General features: G+C 34.6%; 1 protein-coding gene across 6 annotated transcripts; it reads right to left on the bottom strand.

The window, feature by feature from the left end:
• Nucleotides 1-9,392: 9,392 nt before the first annotated feature.
• On the bottom strand, nt 9,393-19,995 carry LOC105128238 (inactive poly [ADP-ribose] polymerase RCD1). Of its 6 annotated transcripts, XM_011029808.1 has the most exons (10): nt 19,688-19,995; nt 18,917-19,036; nt 17,676-17,746; nt 13,337-14,565; nt 12,243-12,484; nt 11,600-11,757; nt 10,736-10,921; nt 10,547-10,642; nt 9,904-9,926; nt 9,393-9,719 (listed from the first exon to the last, which is right to left on the bottom strand). In XM_011029808.1, the coding sequence occupies exons 4-10, from the start codon at nt 14,437-14,439 to the stop codon at nt 9,611-9,613; spliced, it is 1,917 nt and encodes a 638-aa protein (XP_011028110.1). In that variant the 5' UTR covers nt 14,440-14,565; nt 17,676-17,746; nt 18,917-19,036; nt 19,688-19,995; the 3' UTR covers nt 9,393-9,610. The 6 variants fall into 6 exon arrangements, with proteins under 6 accessions (XP_011028110.1, XP_011028111.1, XP_011028108.1 ...); XM_011029809.1 differs by lacking the exon at nt 17,676-17,746 and having other exon boundaries at nt 19,806-19,992; XM_011029806.1 differs by lacking the exon at nt 17,676-17,746 and having other exon boundaries at nt 19,688-19,992.
• Between the last annotated feature and the right edge of the window lie 132 nt (nt 19,996-20,127).

Here is a 20,127-nt window from a genome sequence, read left to right on the forward strand (position 1 = left end):
CAGCTGAAACCCCTGCACTGTAAATCATTATCATCAGTGTGTCGCTACATTATGTCGGGCGATCGGCTCCATTCTTTTTTGTTTATTTTAATAAAAATAAATAAATAGTTTTTTTTCTTGATTAGGAGAAATAAAAATTTTATTAGAGTCGTCATCTAGTAATTTGAGGGAATTAGAAATCTAAAATTAGACACTGGTTCCAGAGATTAAAGGTACTGGATTAGTTATGATTAAGGGAAGGTATACACCACTCTTAAAACATCCTTTCAGAAAAAGGTTACCTTGACTTGTGTGTTTTTTATTTGATTCAAATGCTATTATATTTTGAGTTTATTTGCAAAATTTTAAGATGGTTAACATTGAACCCTAAAAATAGGAGACACATTAAAAATGACATTAGTCCTTAAAACTAGGAGACTTTGTCTAAAATATCGATGTTTGTCCCTAAAAAGGAGAGTTACGTCTGATTTACCAAAAAAAAAATAATGGACATAATCCATATCTGGTATTTAAATTTTTGACATCGGTCTTTTTCTATAAATAAAAGAGACGTGTCGACAAATAATATTTATTTATAAAATACAATTATTTTGAAATTGTTGAAAAATAGGTATAACCGTACTTGATAATCAGGCTTTGGACCCATATGATAAGATGGGTGTTGAACCCACATTGTTATTCCGTTTATATTTATTTTTGGTTGTTTGGTTTTTTTTACATGCAAAACAATTTACAAGTATTTATATATAAAAATATCAAAAATACTATAAAAAATCATAAAAAATTACTTGAGTGCCACAATATAGATAAAAGACTGAAATACCCTTAGATTTCTTAAAATTTTATGAAAATACCACTGGCGGAGCGTGTGCCTCACACGCGGTTACTGTTGGAGGAGGCGAAATTTCCCGGTGAGCTTCTAGCTAAAAAATGGTTGATTCTGGTAGATCTGAGGGCGAGGATTCTGATAGCAATGGTCTCGACGGCAGTTAATTGCTGACGAGGGAGAATCGCCGGTTTGAAGCTTCGGTGGCCGATGAAAATCGCGGCCTTTTTCCTGCCATATGGGGAGGCGAAAACACTGAACAAGCCCGAGGTTCTGCTTTATAGGAGGCTAGCAACCTTTATGTGGTGGTCCGGAAGCTTCACACGGCCAGAAATGGGAGATCAGATGAGAGAGAGAGAATCGCTGGCGAGAGGAGAGACTCTGAGATTTGCTATGGTGCGAACGCGCGCATGGTGCAACTGAAGTCCGTGAACCATTGGATGTCGGATGAACTGATCCTACGGCTGTGATTGACTTGATCTGCAAGTTAATCGGATGGTCCGAGTGGACGAATTTTTAATCCGGTGTGGCATGATGTACCGAGTGTTTGGTAAACCTGATGATGTGGCGCAACAAGATCGAAAGGCAGATTATTTTAAGGGTTGAGATGGATTGGAGTTTTAATCCAGTGTGGTAAACCCTATTGTATCCTATTAAATCAAAGGCTCATATTTAAATACTATTAGATCTAACAGTTAGGATATTTTTTATATTTTTCAAATTGTTTTTTTAAAAAATCAATATTTTACTCGTGAGAAAAAAAAAGAGAAAAATATATGAATAGTAACAAATAGTAAACATAAATAGTACACTCTCGGATTCAGATTTTTCTTCTTGTTTTTTTTTCCTTGTTGTCATATTTTCATTGGCTATTTATAGCCAATGAAGAGGGGACAGAAAATCACATGGTGTGCAAAATTTCAATATTAAAGTTGTACCGCCTATCATCAACAAAAATCCTCCATCTACGGTGACAATATTTTTAATGTTACAACTGCACCGCCTATCATCGGCAAAAATCTTCCGCCTACTGTGACAAAATTGTATTATTTTTTTGTTTTATTATATATAATAATAATATTTATTTATAGGGGTAAAATTAAAAACTCAAATCAGTATTAGAAAAAACTTTTCAACAGCTAAAAATTAATTTTAATTACCAAAAAAATCTTTATATGGGTATGAAGTCGATAGACCGGGTTTTTTGACCAAAAATAACAGTTTTGACCAAAAACAGTCTGAAACTCATTTTTTATCCCGATCAACATGGTGGGACCCATATTAACCCGGTGGACTCGGTTTTGAGCCAAAACTTATTTTTCATCCTGATCGACATGGTGGGAGACATATTGAACCGGTGAACTCGGTTTTGACCGAAAATGACGGTTTTGACCCGAAACGGCTGGAAACTCATTTTTCATCTTGGTCGACATGGTGGGACCCGTATTAACCTGATGGACTCGTTTTGATCGAAAATGATGGTTTTGACCCGAAACGGCTCGGAACTTATTTTTTATCCCAGTCGACATGGTTTAACCCGTATTGACCCGGTGGACTCGGTTTTGACCGAAAAATACAGTTAACTTGAGAAAATATATTTTAAACTTTTATTTATTTATTATTTTTTTATTATAAATAATAAAATAAAATAACATTCAAGAAAATCACACTGAATTTTAAATTGGGTTATAACAAGGAGGCCCATGCAAAATTCAGTAAATCAAGCGGAAATGCAGACATGAAACGACGCGATAATTTCCTTCCTCACTTGAATGAAAATCAACTCCCGATGATCTCTCTAAAAAGGAGAGATGTAGTCACACCAGATGAAAGCACAGTTCCTGGTTAGGTCATACCATAATATTTTGGTCCATAAATGAATATAAGGGAATTTGGGTTTTATTCGTGATATTTTGTTCGAATATATATGCTGGTTTCTTAGCAGGTTAGATGCACCAGACCGATCCAAGCCTCGATTCATATGTCAAACTAGACAGTGAAGTCGGGTTCTTATAACAGTGATTTTGGATGCTCAGAGTGGAAATCTTTCTAGCGAGAGTTTCTTTCAAGCAATCATAATAGTGAATCTCCTTGCGAGGGGACACCCTCAAATGGTAGTTTAGCCATACAATTTTAACTGGAAGTGACGAGCACTGCTGCATAGTAATATGAGAACCACACCTCATGCAGTAACTGTAGCAATAATTAACACGACAATTGCTTCTTTTGAGCTCGATTATGCTGCTAACTATTAATCAGTGATACATCAGAATCTGCACTAAAGAATCACAAATTTGTGCTCCATATTGAAACAAAATGTTGTTGCGAAACCACTCCCCCTCTGCTCTGCGTAGATAAAGAATGCCTAGCCATGCATTCCAGGGCTTGGCCTAGCGGTGGAAGGGGCTTGTCTTCTTCCACTGCACCTGGGTTCGAGCCCTGGCGTGCACGCCTGTCACCCCCGTGGTGTCTTACATGTCTACTGGGTTTGCAGGGTATTCAGTGGGCTGTGGGGATTAGTCGTGGTGCGCGCAAGCTGGGACACCCCACGTAAATCAAAAAAAAAAAAAAAATGCCTAGCCATGCCGTCCGTCTCTTTGCAATAGATCGCTCCGTAAGATATCTACGTCATGCAGAGTTTTCATCAAGTTTAGAGGCATAACATTGTCTAATCATTGGTCACAACTCACAATCAATCAAAGTGCTAAAGTGCCGCCCTTGTTGTTCAGAGCTCTATGAGAATAAAACAGGCGCACAATTCGGTGAATTTGGCTAGGTAATCAAAATGATGTTCTTTAAAAAAAAAAAAAACCAAATTCAAGATGCTTTTTAAGCTTTTTTTTTTAATACATTAAAATTATATTTAAAAAAAATATTTTGATATCAATAAATCAAAATAATTTAAAAACAAAAACAGATTAATTTTAAACAAAAAAAAATTAAATTCTTGTGAAACATCGTTTCCAAACAACACCTGTTCAAGAAACACAAAAACAAACTCCAGGCACAGCAAAGTATTCTCCTTTACAAAATGATGCGCAGCTTTCATGTAATTGATCCACCTATGGTATATGGCATGCAATTGCTTCTCTCAGTTTCTTTCTACATCTTCACATAGCAAGACAAGAATTGAAGACCTGCGTAATTAACTCGATTAATACTAGAAAAGTAACCAGCGCAACTCTATTTTACAACCTTAAACCACTTGAAAACTGGGAAGCAAGAATGGTTTTCTAGACTACTGAATTATTACATAATTTGTCATCATGCTCGGTGGTCCAATTACTTGATATAAAAATCATAATTGACATTCCATTTCAATCCTAGCCACTTAATACTGTTATATTATCTACAGAGCTCTGATTAAATTCCAAAACGTTCTTTTTCCTCTATCTCTATTAAAGAATATAGGAAAGGTACAGCAAAGATTCACGTCTAATTTTGAAAACCCAGTACAGGCACCGCAGTAACCGCCAGAACTTTTAACTTTCAGCAGGGTATTGGTAATTAGAACCACCATACTGATTATGTTTGCCTTAGAACCCCTAGCGTCTTCTCCTCAAGTTCATAGTACTGGCTGAGTAACTGGTATAATCTTCTGCACCGTGTGAATACGAACAGCCACAGAGATTTTGCATATAGACATCCTTTGAAGGATCTACATATTCTTCAGGTGCAGCTGATTCTACACAATTATTTTCTTCTGTCGGTGCAGATTTTATTCTCGCTCAATTCTGTCACAATATCCGATGTAACATTGCAGCTCTCTTCTGTCTCCCTGTGTTTTTTGAAAGCACAAGAAATGAAACAGAACCCACAAAAGCAAGTATCATCAAAGCAAAGGAATCAAGCCGATGAAGAAGCACTCCCGAGTTAGAACTCAGAGAATGTTATATATACATATACACAAAATTCAACTTAAGCTTCGTATGAATACCATATTGGAAAATGTTGCAAGTAAATTCAAGCCCATAATCGTGAAGCATCTATCTATCTATTATTTCAACATCTTATTCTTCAACAACTAAAATAACATACTATATAGTCCTCCAAGACCAAAAGGGATCTTGGCTATTTTATTATAGCTACACCATCCTTATAGTCTATTTGGAAGTGGAGTGGTAATTGTTTTTCAAAACAAATTTATTTAGAAATATATTAAAATAATATTTTTAGTTTTTAAAATTTATTTTTGATATCAGCCATTAAAATAATCTAAAAATACAAAAAAAAATAGTTTGAAGCCGAAAAACATTTCAAAAATTTTCAGAAGCGTAGTTCGACCACATTCCCAAACACATTGTATTTTTCTCCTTAGTGCTGCTACTAATTTTTTTTTTTATTAACATGGGTGTTTGAGCTAACGTGTACATATATTTGCTACTCTCACAAGCCTTGAAACTAACAACTATATAAGCTTTTTAATAATTTTAAGATTTATAGAACTCGAAATAATAAATTTTAAGGATCAAACTTGAATCCTGATCAGTTGAGCTACACTTGGTTTACCAACTTTCCTTTCTTCATTGAAATTATAAGCATTTTTTTCTTTAAGTTCATTTTCTGTAAAATTAGAGAATTAGATCAATCTTTCTGCAAAATTTAATTAACTATCATATAATAAAACTCAAAAAAAAAAATATGTGTCATGTTTGACTTCTTACTTGTACATATATGTCCACATTACATAGCCTTTCTAGATTTGGCGATGCTTACACTCTGACAGACCATGATGCCAAGTAGTGTGACATGTAGATCGCAGCAACCAAAAGTTCTAGGTCGTTAAGTTCTAAAATTCCTCTCTTAATGTTAAAACCATCAATCCTTGTGCCACTTTGGCCTGACCGCTGTGGGCATGAACCTCGTAGCGATGCCCGCATAAATTAATTTGCAACGATAGATATTGCATTAACTTCAAGGGATTAGCTCGGTGTTTAAGTAGGCTCATTTCTTTAATTTTCTGGCTTCAAATCTTAAGACTATTATCGAGAGAAATTCATCCAAATGATCATTTGTAGAAATGATTTAGTCTCAGTTAACGTGTTAACAGTCTGAGAATACCCCTTACTAGAAAAAAATGAAATAAAAAATGAAATGAATTATATCATTTCGCCTGCCTGCAAACTAGGAGTCATCACTTTATTTTGTAGCTGCTAGTTTCTCCTGTCTAGACAGTCATCAAATAATACATAGAACTAACCTCTAGACGTTAAAGGAAGGCCCGTAGCTAGTTTTTGGCTTTTTTGCCTCTATCTTAGAGCACCCTTTAATTATCGGTCATATATCTGCAGTTTATTCTCAAAACTCTCATTATATCCGAATTAATTATGAATTATTTCGAACTTACATCCTTTCCTTTCGAACTATATGAACTTGTATTCAGGCTCCATGTATACCACAGCAAAGGCAACTTCGCCGCGCAAGCGGACAATGAAGGGGCACGATGGCGTTGTATTGTCGCTGTCTACCTGGCACCGGTTGTTTTTGACATGCTTTGTCGACCAGACAACGAAGGTTTGGGCTATGAAAGATGCAGATTGCTTGAACAACAATAATACAGAAAATTTAACGAGTGAAAAGGATTACAATGGTAACTTTAAATTTTTATTTTTTTATCTAAAAATAAAACTAATAAAGTTTGTCTCCTTGAAGGTTTATAATACCTCTAAATAAGTCATGAAATCTCTACCTCTACAAAGTACAAAGAAAATTAAAACAAAAATCTAAATTAAACAATAAATTAGAAAACAACATAGAAAAAATAACAAAATTAGCTTAAACAATAATTTTTAAGTCTAATTTCGAGAGATTCAATGTTCTGATAAGTAACATAGTAGCTCCCCATAAAAATATTGCATGTAGAATCGCTTGAAAAAAATTTAACTCAGATCTGACACTTGTTATCCTCATTTTAAATTGTTATTTTAATTTGAGGCTATTAGGTCTTCACTTAACCTAAATATATCTCATTGATCTATAAAAACATAAAAACATATGATTAACCATCTGTATAACCTATCAGAAACAGTTCCACATCCGAATATTCAAAACATTCAGTTTTTACAAACCCGGCCGCATATAATTAGGACACGAGGAGAAGTTCGATATTTTAAATGTATTGGCACGGAGGATGCTAAGGAAAGCTTGCTCTGTTCTGCTCCTGCAATGATAATTCTGTCTAATTGAATGAATTGGATTCATTCTCTGAGAGAGGGAGGATATTTGCAAAACAAGAGATTCGGCATATTCAAATGGATCCTGCTCTATTTTTCACCGGTGATGGAACCGGCATGGAAGTTGTTTGGAAGTGGCTGGCCGGGGCAATTCAAGCCGTAGAATTCTTGTGTTACCAACTGACCTCTGTAAATTTTAGCGATGCTATACCTTGTCAATTCAACTGAAGATTTGGAAAGATGACAAGTTTTAGGTTTCCCTTTCATGTTGAAAATATGTAACTATCGAAGTTGCGTAGAGCCTTTTCAAATCGAAGGATGCACTCTTTCTTCTGTAGTAATTTTCTCACTCAGGTTGTGCATAGCACAACATACGGATTTTGACTCCACTTCTTGGAACGTAGAAAGTTGTTTATAAATTTACTTAAAAAGAAAGCGCTTAAAACAAAACAAGGGATTCTCGGACATGTTTGACGAACATCTTGGGACCGCAACATACTAGAAGCTGTTCTTCCTCGCCAGAAGATTTTTGGAAGTGACTTGGAACTGATGCGTGCAAACCTGTTCATACCATGACATTGTGTTTACCACAAGGAACTTCTGAAATCCAGATGTACTCTCCGGTCTATATTCCTCAAGGGACTTGCTGGCATGGGAACCGTTTGGATGTGCCTAAGACAGAAATAGGGTCCAAAGCCAAAAAGAACGCTGGAAAACACTGGGCATGTCAATTCCTGTATTGCTATTAGGTTTTTTTGACAACTAGAAACTAGATACTGGCACGTGCCATTGACCAGAGCAACGCAAATGTTTTTAAATAAACATGAGAAATGTGAGATTTAGATAATTAATTTTACTGGTTTAATAAATTTAATTAATTTAATAATATAATTTTTTTAAAATATCAACAGTAAAAAAAGTAATAAAAAAATAATAATTCATTACTCATTATCTGTCAGCCATAAACACCGCCCCACAACTAAAAAACATTCACCAAGACAGTTTTAATAACATTATAAAAAGTTGCACAATGATACTAAAAAATTTACACAGGCCATCAAAACCAAAACCAAAACCTGAAAAATAAATCAAATAAAATATTATGAAATGAACATTTCATATTTGTATTTAATTAATTAATTTAATTTAATCCAAAAATAAGATTTCTTTGAAAAACCTAAATTTAACAAAAAAAAATATCAAATAACAAAACCAAAAGTCCTTTTCCAAATCAATGAAAAATCTTATAAAATGCAAAAAAAAAAAAAAAAACTCTTGAACACTAGTTTTAAAAATCTTTGCTTTTAAAGATAATTTAATTTTTTTTCTAAAATATTAGAATACCACGTAATAATGATAAATAAATACCATAGAAAAAATCATATTATCTCCAATAAGAAATAAGAAGTTCGTTGATTTTACTCGAGAATAGCAAAATAATCATATCACATCCTATAGCGATTCCCTAATCCTTTTTTTTTTAAATAAAATAAAGGGCGCCCTGTCTAGTACAAGAGAATATTTTATCTTGAGATTCGGGAGGCTTGCTGCAATTTTGTAATAAAATCATACCTTCTTGGTTACCTTCGATAAGAAATGAGGATCGGGGAAACCTGCAGTGTACAACAAGTGCAGTTTTGTAATAAAATAATTCTTCCATGATTATTTTCCCCTCGTGAATATTAAATGCAATTTCAATTTTCGATTCCAGAATTTACTGTGCTTCCAAAATCAGACACACAGACATGGAAGCTCTTGCTTCGTTTGGTCCAAGTTTTGCTGTAATGTCTCTATGCTGTTCTCTGCTGAGCAAAATATAAAGTATTGCCATTGACTGAACCAGCCTAAAGTACCCAGTGAAGCAAGCTCAGAATGGCATACGACTTCAGCATGACTAGCTTGCAAATGATGAATTCCGCATGAATGTCATCTCATCAAATGTGCATACCTCGAGAAGTAGAGGAAAACAAAGGAGATTTCAACCCATGCGCCTCAGCAAGGGGCAAACTCAGAAATGTTCAACCCTCCTACACACTTTCCTTTGGCCATTCTTGTTGAAAGAAGTTGCAGGTTTTATTTACTTGCAGATGGAGTTCATTGAAGGAATTCCTGCTCGTACTGCTCCCCTTTCCTCCATGCATAACCAACAGTTAAGGAAGCATATCGTGCTTTGATAATACTGCTCAGCTACCACCTACCAACCAACAAGTTCATTGTCCCTCTTCTTTTCATGGGACTCTCAATTAGACAAGACTGGACGATTTCAAATAAGCAAGCAACCGCCTTAAAGCTGTTCAAGATTTAGACAGTTTCTACTAACACTTGCTTCTCTTGAGTAGTAGCTTCTAACCACCAATTAATAGACAAACGCTCAATGAAGCCTCAGGAACTCCACAGGTCAAACAATCCAAAAGTTTATTAACCAAGCTGGGGGGCATGATCATCAATACAGGACACATAAGTAGCAGAGTCAACTCACAGACAATTCCATCACTAACAAATACGGCAACTAAGAAATAACCTAGCAGTTTCAAGATAACTAAGACCTACAACTCTTGACAGGATATTCATTTCATGTCGACACATTCTACCAACAAGCATCAAACAAACTTCACCTCAGTTTCCAACAAACAGAAGCATTAAGGCGTTTTGGTCTCTCAAAGCCCAGCTGAGCCTTTTGCAGTTGGTTTAGACACAGGTACCTCACCCTTGGATGGCAACTGCATGGACCCAGAAAAGCTGTGTCAGGACAGTAAATTTTGACAAACAGCAGATTTTGGATGAAAGATAGATCCGGCAAATAGGTATAACCAAAATATATTTTCTGTATGAATTGCCAATATAATATTGTATGGCGAGGATAGCTTCTCATCCACATTCTTCTTCTTTAGTTTTTTAATCTACCTTCTGAGCTTCCACATTTTTTTCTGCCATGAAATGGTACTGCAGACACTGGTCAGAATTATACACTTGTTATGCAACCTAAGGCAGTTTAAGTTACTGATTGAAGATGAAAGCAATTCTGTTTCACAACCCAAAACACAGCAACATAGAGAAACTGAAGACTGAAGATGAGGTATATAAACAGTGCTATACTAGTCATAGCAGTCTGTTTCAAAAAGACATGTAGAGGAAGAACAGCTTATAAAAAGACTTACGTTCATGAACTCTGGTATGTTCCAATAATACCAAAACCACATTCAGACCATAAAACTAAAATTCATACAGAAGCAGCAAAATCAAGACATTCCTATAACTTCAAAAAGAAAAGTGGCATTGGGACAAAATAAATAAACGGAGTGGAATCAGTCTGCTGTATGTTCATCGGTTACAAAAGTACAATGAACCTATTGATGAATAAACTGCATCAACATAAATTCTATATTTTAGTGGTATATAGTTATTAGGAGCACTCTTCAAATATATGCCCCTGGACAAACTATTAACGAATTTTCAGCCAAGCAAGTTAACGTGCACCCAAAATCATAACACTAGAATACTATCACTGGATGTCCCAATTTAAGGCATAACACAAATCATAATATACCTTGCATTGAAGACTTGTAATTGTTGACTTCAGTAAAGCATCCCCAACAATCAACCTCAACTTCTTGACAAAATCCTCCCTGTTTACCTTCTTTGCCTGATAAAATAAACAAAAGGGTGATCAAATATAGCATGAGTAAACATTTGAATTAGAATGAAAGATAATAAAAGATCTTGCCATTTTACATACCCTGAACAGTTCATAATTGTTAGTTATGAGTTCCATGTCTTTGCTAGGAACTTTATTTGAAATTGCAGCAAACAACATTGGAAAAGGCATCCATGGGGATTTCGGAGCTCTGGTACTGCTTGAACTCAGACTTGGTGATTTTCCAAGAGATCTCCCAGAACCCGAAACTGGTTGAATTTTGCTTCCCTTGAAGATAACAAATGCTAACAGTTTAGTAGCTCAGGCACAGTTACAAACATCAGAAGCTAAAAGCTCCAAACAAAACTAGTTAACAATACCAAATAGGCAACCTTGTCAAATGAGACATAATGACTTCCAGGCAACCATAACCATATGCTCTAGGCACATGCCAGTGAAAGGAACTGTTCAATTGTCTTTTAATGTTTAAACAATCCATCTATTATTCTAGCTTGTACAGTTTGAAAGCAATGCTTGGCAACAGGCGTTGTTTGTTTCAAGACCTTTCATTGTGCAGGTAGCTCTATCTTAGACAGAATAAGACAAGTGAGTAATAAATCCACCAATTCAACTTTCATTTCATATTTTGTGCTTTCTTAAAGCACGAGTTGTCTTCAGTCTAAAAGGGACCATACTTCACAGGCAAATCAAGAAACATGCATCTCCCCAAACAGTACAAGCAAAACCAACATTAATTTTTTCACCCGCTATATATTGCATACCAAACAACACACATAGCACAAGTAAAACCAACATTAAATTTTTCACCTGCTATATATTGCATAACAAACAACACACACAGCACAAGCAAAACCAAACTTAAATTTTACATCCTGCTATATATTGCATAACAAACAATGGATAACAATCCTGAAAAATATACAGAGAGAAAAATAGCTGCCATACCATATCAGCAGTCGGGGATTCATTAAGATCAACTGCAGAGGACTCAACTGGTAAGTTCAAATCAACTGCAGAGGACTCGACTGGTAAACGTCCCTGACCTCCATGAGAGGTGGTCACCCCTGAAATGGTATGCTTACTCTCACTACCAACCAGAAACCCTGCAGAAAGAAAACAAAATACTACAGCAAAGTACAAAAGAAGTTCCAAAAAGAAAATTAGAGGTACTCATACAGCATCTGCAGAAGACACCGCTGACAAAGTCATTGAATCAATGGTTGAGGTGCTGATTGATCTCTTGAATGTAAAAGAACACAACCAAAAGGAGATTTCCCCATCATGGATGGAACTTTTATCTTAAAACTACCATCCTTACAAATTTCAGCATCCAAGGAGGTTGGACTTTTGAAATGATACCTGTGCCCAACCATCAGAATTCATTGGCCATGCTCCATCCAACAAATCACTAATGATCAAGGAGCACAAATCCAACACGAGCAAAGATTTCGTTCCAATCCTAAAAGACAAATTCATGCATGCATGCATGCTATATATATATATATATATATATTTCATGCATGCATTTGTGTGCATGTTTAAATAATTCATGCCAAAACTAACACCTCTAGAAGAAGTAACATATCACCTTCAATGGTGGAAGAAATCTTGAAACTAACAACGAACTCCGGATAAATGTGGGTGTTCATATTCATATTCCAGACTATATACTCTCTTGGACTTTCAAGATCATCCACTCCACTATCAAAATTTTCACTACTAGGATGGAACTGCCGACTCCCAGACTGAAGAAGCTCCATGTTTCCCATTATTACACGACAAAATACCAGGTGTCGTTCTCCATTTTCGTCAACATCACAATACTTGACACTGTAAACAAACCAAAAGTTGAATCCTCCACAACAGCACAGTATTTAAAGGAAAAAGAAAAAAGAAGAAAAACAAAGTTAAAACCAGTTATATAAGAAAACTATCACAGAAAACGCATCATGTGCATTTCTAAAGGCAAGTGACCTGTGGCACAGGCAGCAAAACATGGAAAGCTTTTTTCAGTAATTCTTAATACAAAAGGTTGAAAGAAAATTTTCAAGGTTAACAAATCAAATTGATCCAGATTAAATTGTTCAAAGACTTGAACTCTTCATTTTAGGATTTTTTAACAGGACACAAACACAAACCAGGAAATCTCACACTAATATAATATATGGTAGATACATGAAAAATAGAGCTGAAATAGCAGCCACCATGACAGTGATATGAATAGTAAACAGATTCTTTCTGTGAAATAGATGAAGTTCTTTTAAAATAAATAAATAATGCAGATCTTCATGAAAGTGTAGCTTTATCAGTCAATTGCTCATGTTACCAAATTCAAAAGTGAGAATTGATAGGCAGTTCCTGAGAACAGCCCTATAAGTAATTTTGCTAAATCTAACAAGACAACCAAATTGAAAATAATAGGACTACACACACCTTCATAGTATTATTAGACAAGCGTGGCATATAAAGATTAGCAATCTCCAAATCAACTTTTCAAAACCAGACTGACAAGAAAAGGGGATTCTTCTTTAAAGAGGAGGATGACAATTTTCTAGCCAGTCTAGGGCTACTCTCTTAGAGTAAAATGAACATTTTACCTTGAGAAAAACATGATATACTGCGGTTATTGCTATACTATGACTGACAATTTCCACTTTAGACAAAACAGGAAAAACATCCAACCTGGTGTGACAACAGTTTGCTGCAGAGAGATGAACACCAATGCCGTGTTTGGAATTTGTTGTGCATGGACCACAATGTCCAAGTCCATACAGCATGATTGTAGAGAGTGCTCCTTTGGAAGAAGCAAGCCAGGCATATCGAACATTTGCATCTCCACGATATTTCTCTGTTAGTGCAATCTGCTTCTGGAAAAGCTCAAATCGAGCTTGCATTGAAGTACTAGAGCAGCGATAAATATCTACAATGTCTGCACCACCAAAAGGTTTCATAACTGTAACAAACAACTTCTTTACAGTATCAGAATCCAACATTTGCTTAAAAGACTCAGTGACTAAATTTGCTTCAATCTGTTGATTTTCCTCCATATCTTCATCACTTTTTTGACCAGGTTTCCTGTTGCAACTATCCTCCACTTCTACATGGTAGTGGTCACTCATAGGCTTTTGACCAATTTGGATATGCTTGACAAGAGCATTTGACTCTCCACTATACTCCTTCAATTTTGATTGATTCCCTCCATTTATATCAATTTCAAGCTGCAGCTTAATCTCATGGGGCCCAAGAGGCTCCCTGAAAATGAACCCTTGATCTTTCACACAATCATGCTGGCAGCAAAGATACGGTTCATCTTCATCAGCATAGCTTTCTGGAAAGAAGCAGCCACCTGCTTCATCAATCCAGGCAATTGGTTGCCGAATACCTGTCTTCATGTCCACACGCAACATGTGCAAGAAGTCAATCACATAGCAGCGCCCCTCCAACTCAACCTCAACAAATGCCTTCTTCCCTTGAAGATCCTTCCTAATCAAGGCAACAAGATCCTTTGGGAAATCAATCCATTCCCCATTTTGATAACACATCAGACGCTGTGGCATCCCAGTCCTCATATAATTTGAATAGGACCGGAGTAAAGATCGTCTAGAATGATGCCCACAGCTCACAGGCTTGCTTTGGCTTCCATACAATTTCCTGCGCTTCCCTAGCTTGTGACTTGAAATCAGAGTGAGCCACTCAGGCAACCCCATGCGGGATGCTCGCTTTCTCTTATCTCCAGGCATAACTCTACGACTACTATCCAACACCTTGGTGATCCTAGCTTCCATTTCTACCAGCTAGATTAATCCTTATCAAGAAGTTTAAATCTAAAAGTTCAAAACTAAAAAGATGTAACAAATCCAGCCTCTAACCATTTTCAAAGACACGGTGCCATTGAAGATGACTGGCAAATCCTGGATAACAAACACTTGTCAGGAAATTTGATCACATATAACATGAATGCATATGGCATCAAAATATACACAAAAGGCTACAGATCAACAAATATATTCAAGCAAAAGGATGCATTGAGGAACACAGATCAACCGTGTGATACTTATATCAGAAAATGCTAAATGTTTTTTTGTATAAGCTTGTGGCAAATCATTGCGGTCCTCTTTACCTGAAATTTATCTAATGTTGGTTCTTGAAACAGAAATTCAGACTTAGACTACCTCAAAATCATAGTCTAACTACATGGACAACCATAGCGATTGATGATATGAAGAGGAACAAATGGTAGGTTATCTGCCTTTAAAGGTCCAGTTAGCTTTGAAGAGTACTGATCAATTTATAGATATGAGAATGGTCTTCATTCAAGCAACATATGCCTAGAAAATACTCCCCCTGCAGTCTCCAAACCAAAAACAATTTTCATTTGAAAAATAACCACAATGAAATACTCCGCTATAGGTCGTATATTTTTTTCTAGCAAAAAAAATTAGAATTTTTGAAGATATTATTTTTATTCATCTATAATTTTTTTTCATGTTTTATATAGATGAAATTTATTTTTAAAAATAAAAAAATATTTATTTTTAGATGATATTTCTGACATGTGCAACCTTGTATAATTTTTTTCTTTTTTTTTTTTTGTTTGATCAATTTCACATGTATCTATTTTTATTATTATATGATTAAATAAAAAATTATTTTAATAAACAAATTCAGTAAACACTATTAGGTAAAAATTCCATGTTATATGATTAAATATCTTGATCAAGATTCATCTCTTGATCTTTTCAATTTTATTTTTAGTTATCGTTAATGAATTTTTTTTCAATTTATTTACCTAAATGGCTCTCGATTTTTTTAATTAAATGCTTGCATAACCTTTTCGATTTACACTTGGAATTTTTTATGTTAAAAAACACATTAGATAAGCCTAAATACAAAATAATTTAATAAAAGCCTTTATTCAAAAAGGACTAAATAATCAAAATAAAAAATCACACAGGATTGAATTGGTTGAAGCATAACTAGAAAACTATTAAAAAAATAGAATTTAAAAACTATATCAATCAAAATTAGAATAAAAAAATAAAATTAAGGTAATGATAGTCTAAGTGTCACAAACACGTTTAAAAGAAATAAGAAAAACAAATGACTCGAGTTATAGCCCTGATCGGATTTAATAAGTTGGTTCTATTTTAATTAGATGATAAAAAAAATAGACAACAATTGTAAACGAACAACTTTAAAAAAAAATTATCATGATAACTTGGAAAAACACCTTTGGAAACACAAAATTAGATCAAGGAGATAAAATAAATCAGCTTCACTTAAACCAAGGAAGCGTGATAAACATGTAACTTAAATAATAAAAGACAATCCATCTTAGGGCTAACGAGCAAAACTCATGGTTCAAGTTATGAGATCAAGATAAGACAAAAGAGAAGAAACTGAAATAAATCACAAAGCCAATCTTTTTTTAAACAAAAAAAAATTCTAATATCAAACAATGAAATCAGAAAAGAAAATAAGCCAAAAAAAGAATGTTGGTTAGACTTAAATTTTCAAACTCATGACCTCGTTATTAGACGAGAAGCACCATACATAGAAAAACGGAACCCGAAGCCCAACAAATCAAGCAGAAGGATGAGATCGGGGGTAAATCAATTACATAAAATAATATAAAATAAAAGGTGGTAATTGAAAGAATAAGGGTGAAAATTGAAATAAAAAAATAAATTAGAGGTTAAATTGAAATGGAAAACAACTACAAAAGAAAAAAAAATCAAAAGAATAATAATCAAATCGAGAAAAATAAAACACCATAAAATTGAATTGAAAGATAAAATTAAAAATTAATATAAAAAAGCCAGAGAAAAAAATTAAAAATCAAAAAAATAAAGACCAAATTAGAAAAAAAACACATGACAAATTGAAATTGAACAACTAAATTGAAAACAAACATTTTTTTATAAAAAGGATAGGAAAAAAAATTGTTAATAAAAAAAGAATTTAAATTGAAATATCAAAAACAGAGAGGACCAAGCTATATTTTTTAGGGAAGGAGAGAGAAAAAAAAGGCTTACAGGCGACGAACCACCAACCACCACCAACATATGCCACAACATGATAAACAAGCATGTTTGTTAAGGGTAAGCAAAAAAACTAACAAACCGGTTAAACTACCAGGAAAAAAATAACTAAGAAATTGAACCGTGAAAAAAAACTGATTAAACTGATTAGAATTTTTAAAAAACCAACCAGTTCGGTTTTGGTTTTATAAGCCTGAAACCTAAAAAAACCAAACCGAACCCAAACCGAAAAAACCGAACCCAAACCGAAAAAACCGGTTTTTGTTTTAAAATAACCTCATCGAACCGAAACTAGTGGGTTTGAACCTGTTTCTATTCAGTTTCATTTTTTTTGAAAAAATACAGTTTAGTTGGTTTTTTTTCATAAAAACCAAACCGAACAAAAAGGATCATCCCCTGATGTTTGTCCATCAGGAGGCGCCTACCCCGCGTGAGCAGCTTTCTGTATTTTAAAATTAATTAATCATGTTGAAAGGACCAAATCACCCCTGATGGCTATGGAATTAATAAAAAAAAAAATGAAAGGCCAAAAGAGCCTTGGACCCATGTTTTCATTTTTTCAGTTCTAAAAACAAATATGTAGTTTCATTGTATTATAAAAAATAAAGACTTAAACACCCTTGCCTAAAAGCTTAAAAAAACCTAATCAAAAGGGTAGTGAATTCATTTCATTATTCCTAAAAAAATAGATAAGTCACATATACCCCTGGTCAAATCATTAATGACTAATGGGTCGTGCAAAAAGACCAAAATATCCCCAACTTATAGGCCTCTTATTTTTTCTTAGAAGGGCACAAAAGTAATTCCACATGAATAGTAAATTTAGAATGTGCATCGTATCTTCTACTGTTTTTCTTCTACAACTTTTAGTGTTTTTGTTAATATGGAAAAGAAAAGGTAACCCGCCATGATGCCTATAAACAAATAGGATACTCAGCATGCAAAGTCTTCTACCTAAAAAATTTCACAAGAAGGCTAACCTCCGGGAAGTCAAATTAACCATTCACAATATATATTGAAATATGGATCTGATTTTAACTCACCTTGACACCTATAACAAATGAATTATCTATTCCAATCGCAATTCAAAGTTCCATATGACGATACAACTAGAAGAAAGAAGAATTTTGGATCCACTAATTCAATAAGGAATCAGTGCTGGCAACTTTATTCTTTTGGTCAATAACATCAGATATTGTAATTGGTACTACAGGGATGGAGGAAGATGGTGTTTCCAGGAACAGAACAAATACACCAGCCACAGGCAGCAAAGAAGTTTTGGTCACTGAACTGAGAAATTGAACAGCCAAACAGAGTCTTCTAAAACTGGAAACATTTGGTTTTCGCACTCCCAAGTAGTTGACAGAAGCAAGTGAAACTAGGAGGAAAAGGTACATGAGTTTGAGTACAGAGAGTTACCCTTTCTTTATCACAACTCAAATCACATTCATTGATAGCTTTGAAAGTTCACCCTTTCTTTATCACGACTCAAATCACATGCATTGATGGCTTTGAAAGTTCACCCTTTCTTCATCACAACAAAAATCAGATGTATGACTTTCCATCAACAAAAGGTCCAGGCAAAAGAACCAATGGGTTCTAAAAAAATGAGGAGCCAGATGTGTTGCAAATGCTTGAATAGCACAGCTGGTGGAGCAGAGGACTGAAAATGTTAAGAGTAGACTGGTTCTCTAACATTAATGGGTCCAAGGAACAGCATGTGTTAATATTTCTGTAAGAAAATGTCACATAAACCTTTCAATTGATAATGCGACTTAATTAGTATTTCCAAGGCCACTATTTTGAACGATGTCAGAATAATTCATTTCCATTCATGGTCAGTAAATGAAACCCTTCCAGCTTTTTCAGGCATCATTATGGATTCTCAATTATACATGCAAAGCTACACACGAAATGTTTCTATTCGAGAGACATATTGAATGAAGAATAAGACATAGAAGTACAGAACACAAAGTTCCCTGAAGGCAGCATAACATGCCTGCAGAAGTGCTTGCATAATAGAGTATAAAAAAAAAAAAAACATGCATGGTAAATATTGTAAGAGCTGCGAACTTTTCCATCCAAATATTGCCACTACTCCAACAAGAAACTTACTTCCAAAAACAAGCTTGTGAAAAAGAAATAAAAAGAGAAAGAACAAAGGGCAGACAAAGAACCAAGTGGAGAATTAGACATGAAAAATCAAAAAAGAAAGACATACCTCATGATAGTGCTGCTGTTAGCGTTCATTTTGTACATGTTCCCTTTTTACACGACCGTTACAAAATTACAGACGTAGAACCACTTGGTTATTTATTTACAGCCTTGAGTAGCTCCGCTCCTATACAAGGGAAATCACAACACGCAAAACCCTTACTTCAAATTCCGATAACTAAATTGATTTCAAAAGGACATACACGCGCACACCAGATACTTGAAGTATTAATTCAAGCTAAGCAGATAATCATGTATTTAATTCAGTATACTTGCTTGCTCAACCAAAAAATTCACTTTTCCAGTTACTTCAAATCGAAGTCAAACCAATTCTTAGGAACATAATTTCATTGTAACCAAACAAATCAGAACCCCAAATCATCCATATACCTCAACTATAGCTACTATTTTTTTTTTACAAAATTTTGTCAATTTTACTCTTAATTTTTAGGTTATTATGAATTAAAAACTAAATCAAAAACAAAGGGAGAGAGATTTTTAAAGGATTAATAATTCAATCCTCACTCCTGTCAAACAAACGGATCATAACCCAAAATTATCTCTCTTTTTTTCAAAGAAAAAAGGTACTGCCAATTTTTAAATATATTGTCCTTAATTTCACCACAATCGCACATTTTTTTCACGAAAAAAAAAGCACAAAATAAAACTTTGAACCTTCAAATAACCAAACGCGATCTAATGAATTCTCTCACAAAACAAACAGCCATAACAGAAACAAAGGAAAAGGACGAGATAAGGAAAAAAGAAACAACAGTACCTGTAAACGATACATAGAGATTAATTAGTTTAATCTAGCGAGGTTTGATTTTCTAAATTTCTATAAGAACAAAAACAAAGAGATCGATGTGCTTATTAGAAAGAGAGAAAACCCTAACTCGCAAGAAGGGGAACAGTGCTAGTATGCGACACCGTTGATAGTTCTAAAAAGATATACCCATCGGCGTTGACGGTGTATTATTATTAAGTCGGCGGTCTTTTAGTTTATGTGTGTGTGTCTCTCTCTCTAAACTGATAGAATCATCTCATCCTCCTCGGCGCGTGTTTTCAATTTCCTTGTGCGAAAAGCAAGAAAGACCACTCAAAATTGCCCACCAACGTTACTTGGAGATAATGTTAGGCTAACGTGGTGTTTGACAGTTATTGTCTGACGGGTTGTTTCGATTGGGTTTAGTTGGGGTTGTCCTAGGAAAGAGGGAG

The sequence above is a fragment of the Populus euphratica genome, unplaced genomic scaffold, assembly GCF_000495115.2.
Source record: "Populus euphratica unplaced genomic scaffold, PopEup_1.0 scaffold49.1, whole genome shotgun sequence".
Classification (NCBI taxonomy): domain Eukaryota; kingdom Viridiplantae; phylum Streptophyta; class Magnoliopsida; order Malpighiales; family Salicaceae; genus Populus; species Populus euphratica.

Coding starts and splice junctions, on each gene's coding strand:
- LOC105128238 (XM_011029808.1), bottom strand. CDS start 14,439: ATGGAAGCTAGGATCACCAAGGTGTTGGATAGTAGTCGTAGAGTTATG. Junction 12,485..13,336: donor GCAAACTGTTGTCACACCAG/GTTGGATGTTTT, acceptor GTTTGTTTACAG/TGTCAAGTATTGTGATGTTG. Junction 9,927..10,546: donor TTACAAGTCTTCAATGCAAG/GTATATTATGAT, acceptor ATTTCATGGCAG/AAAAAAATGTGGAAGCTCAG.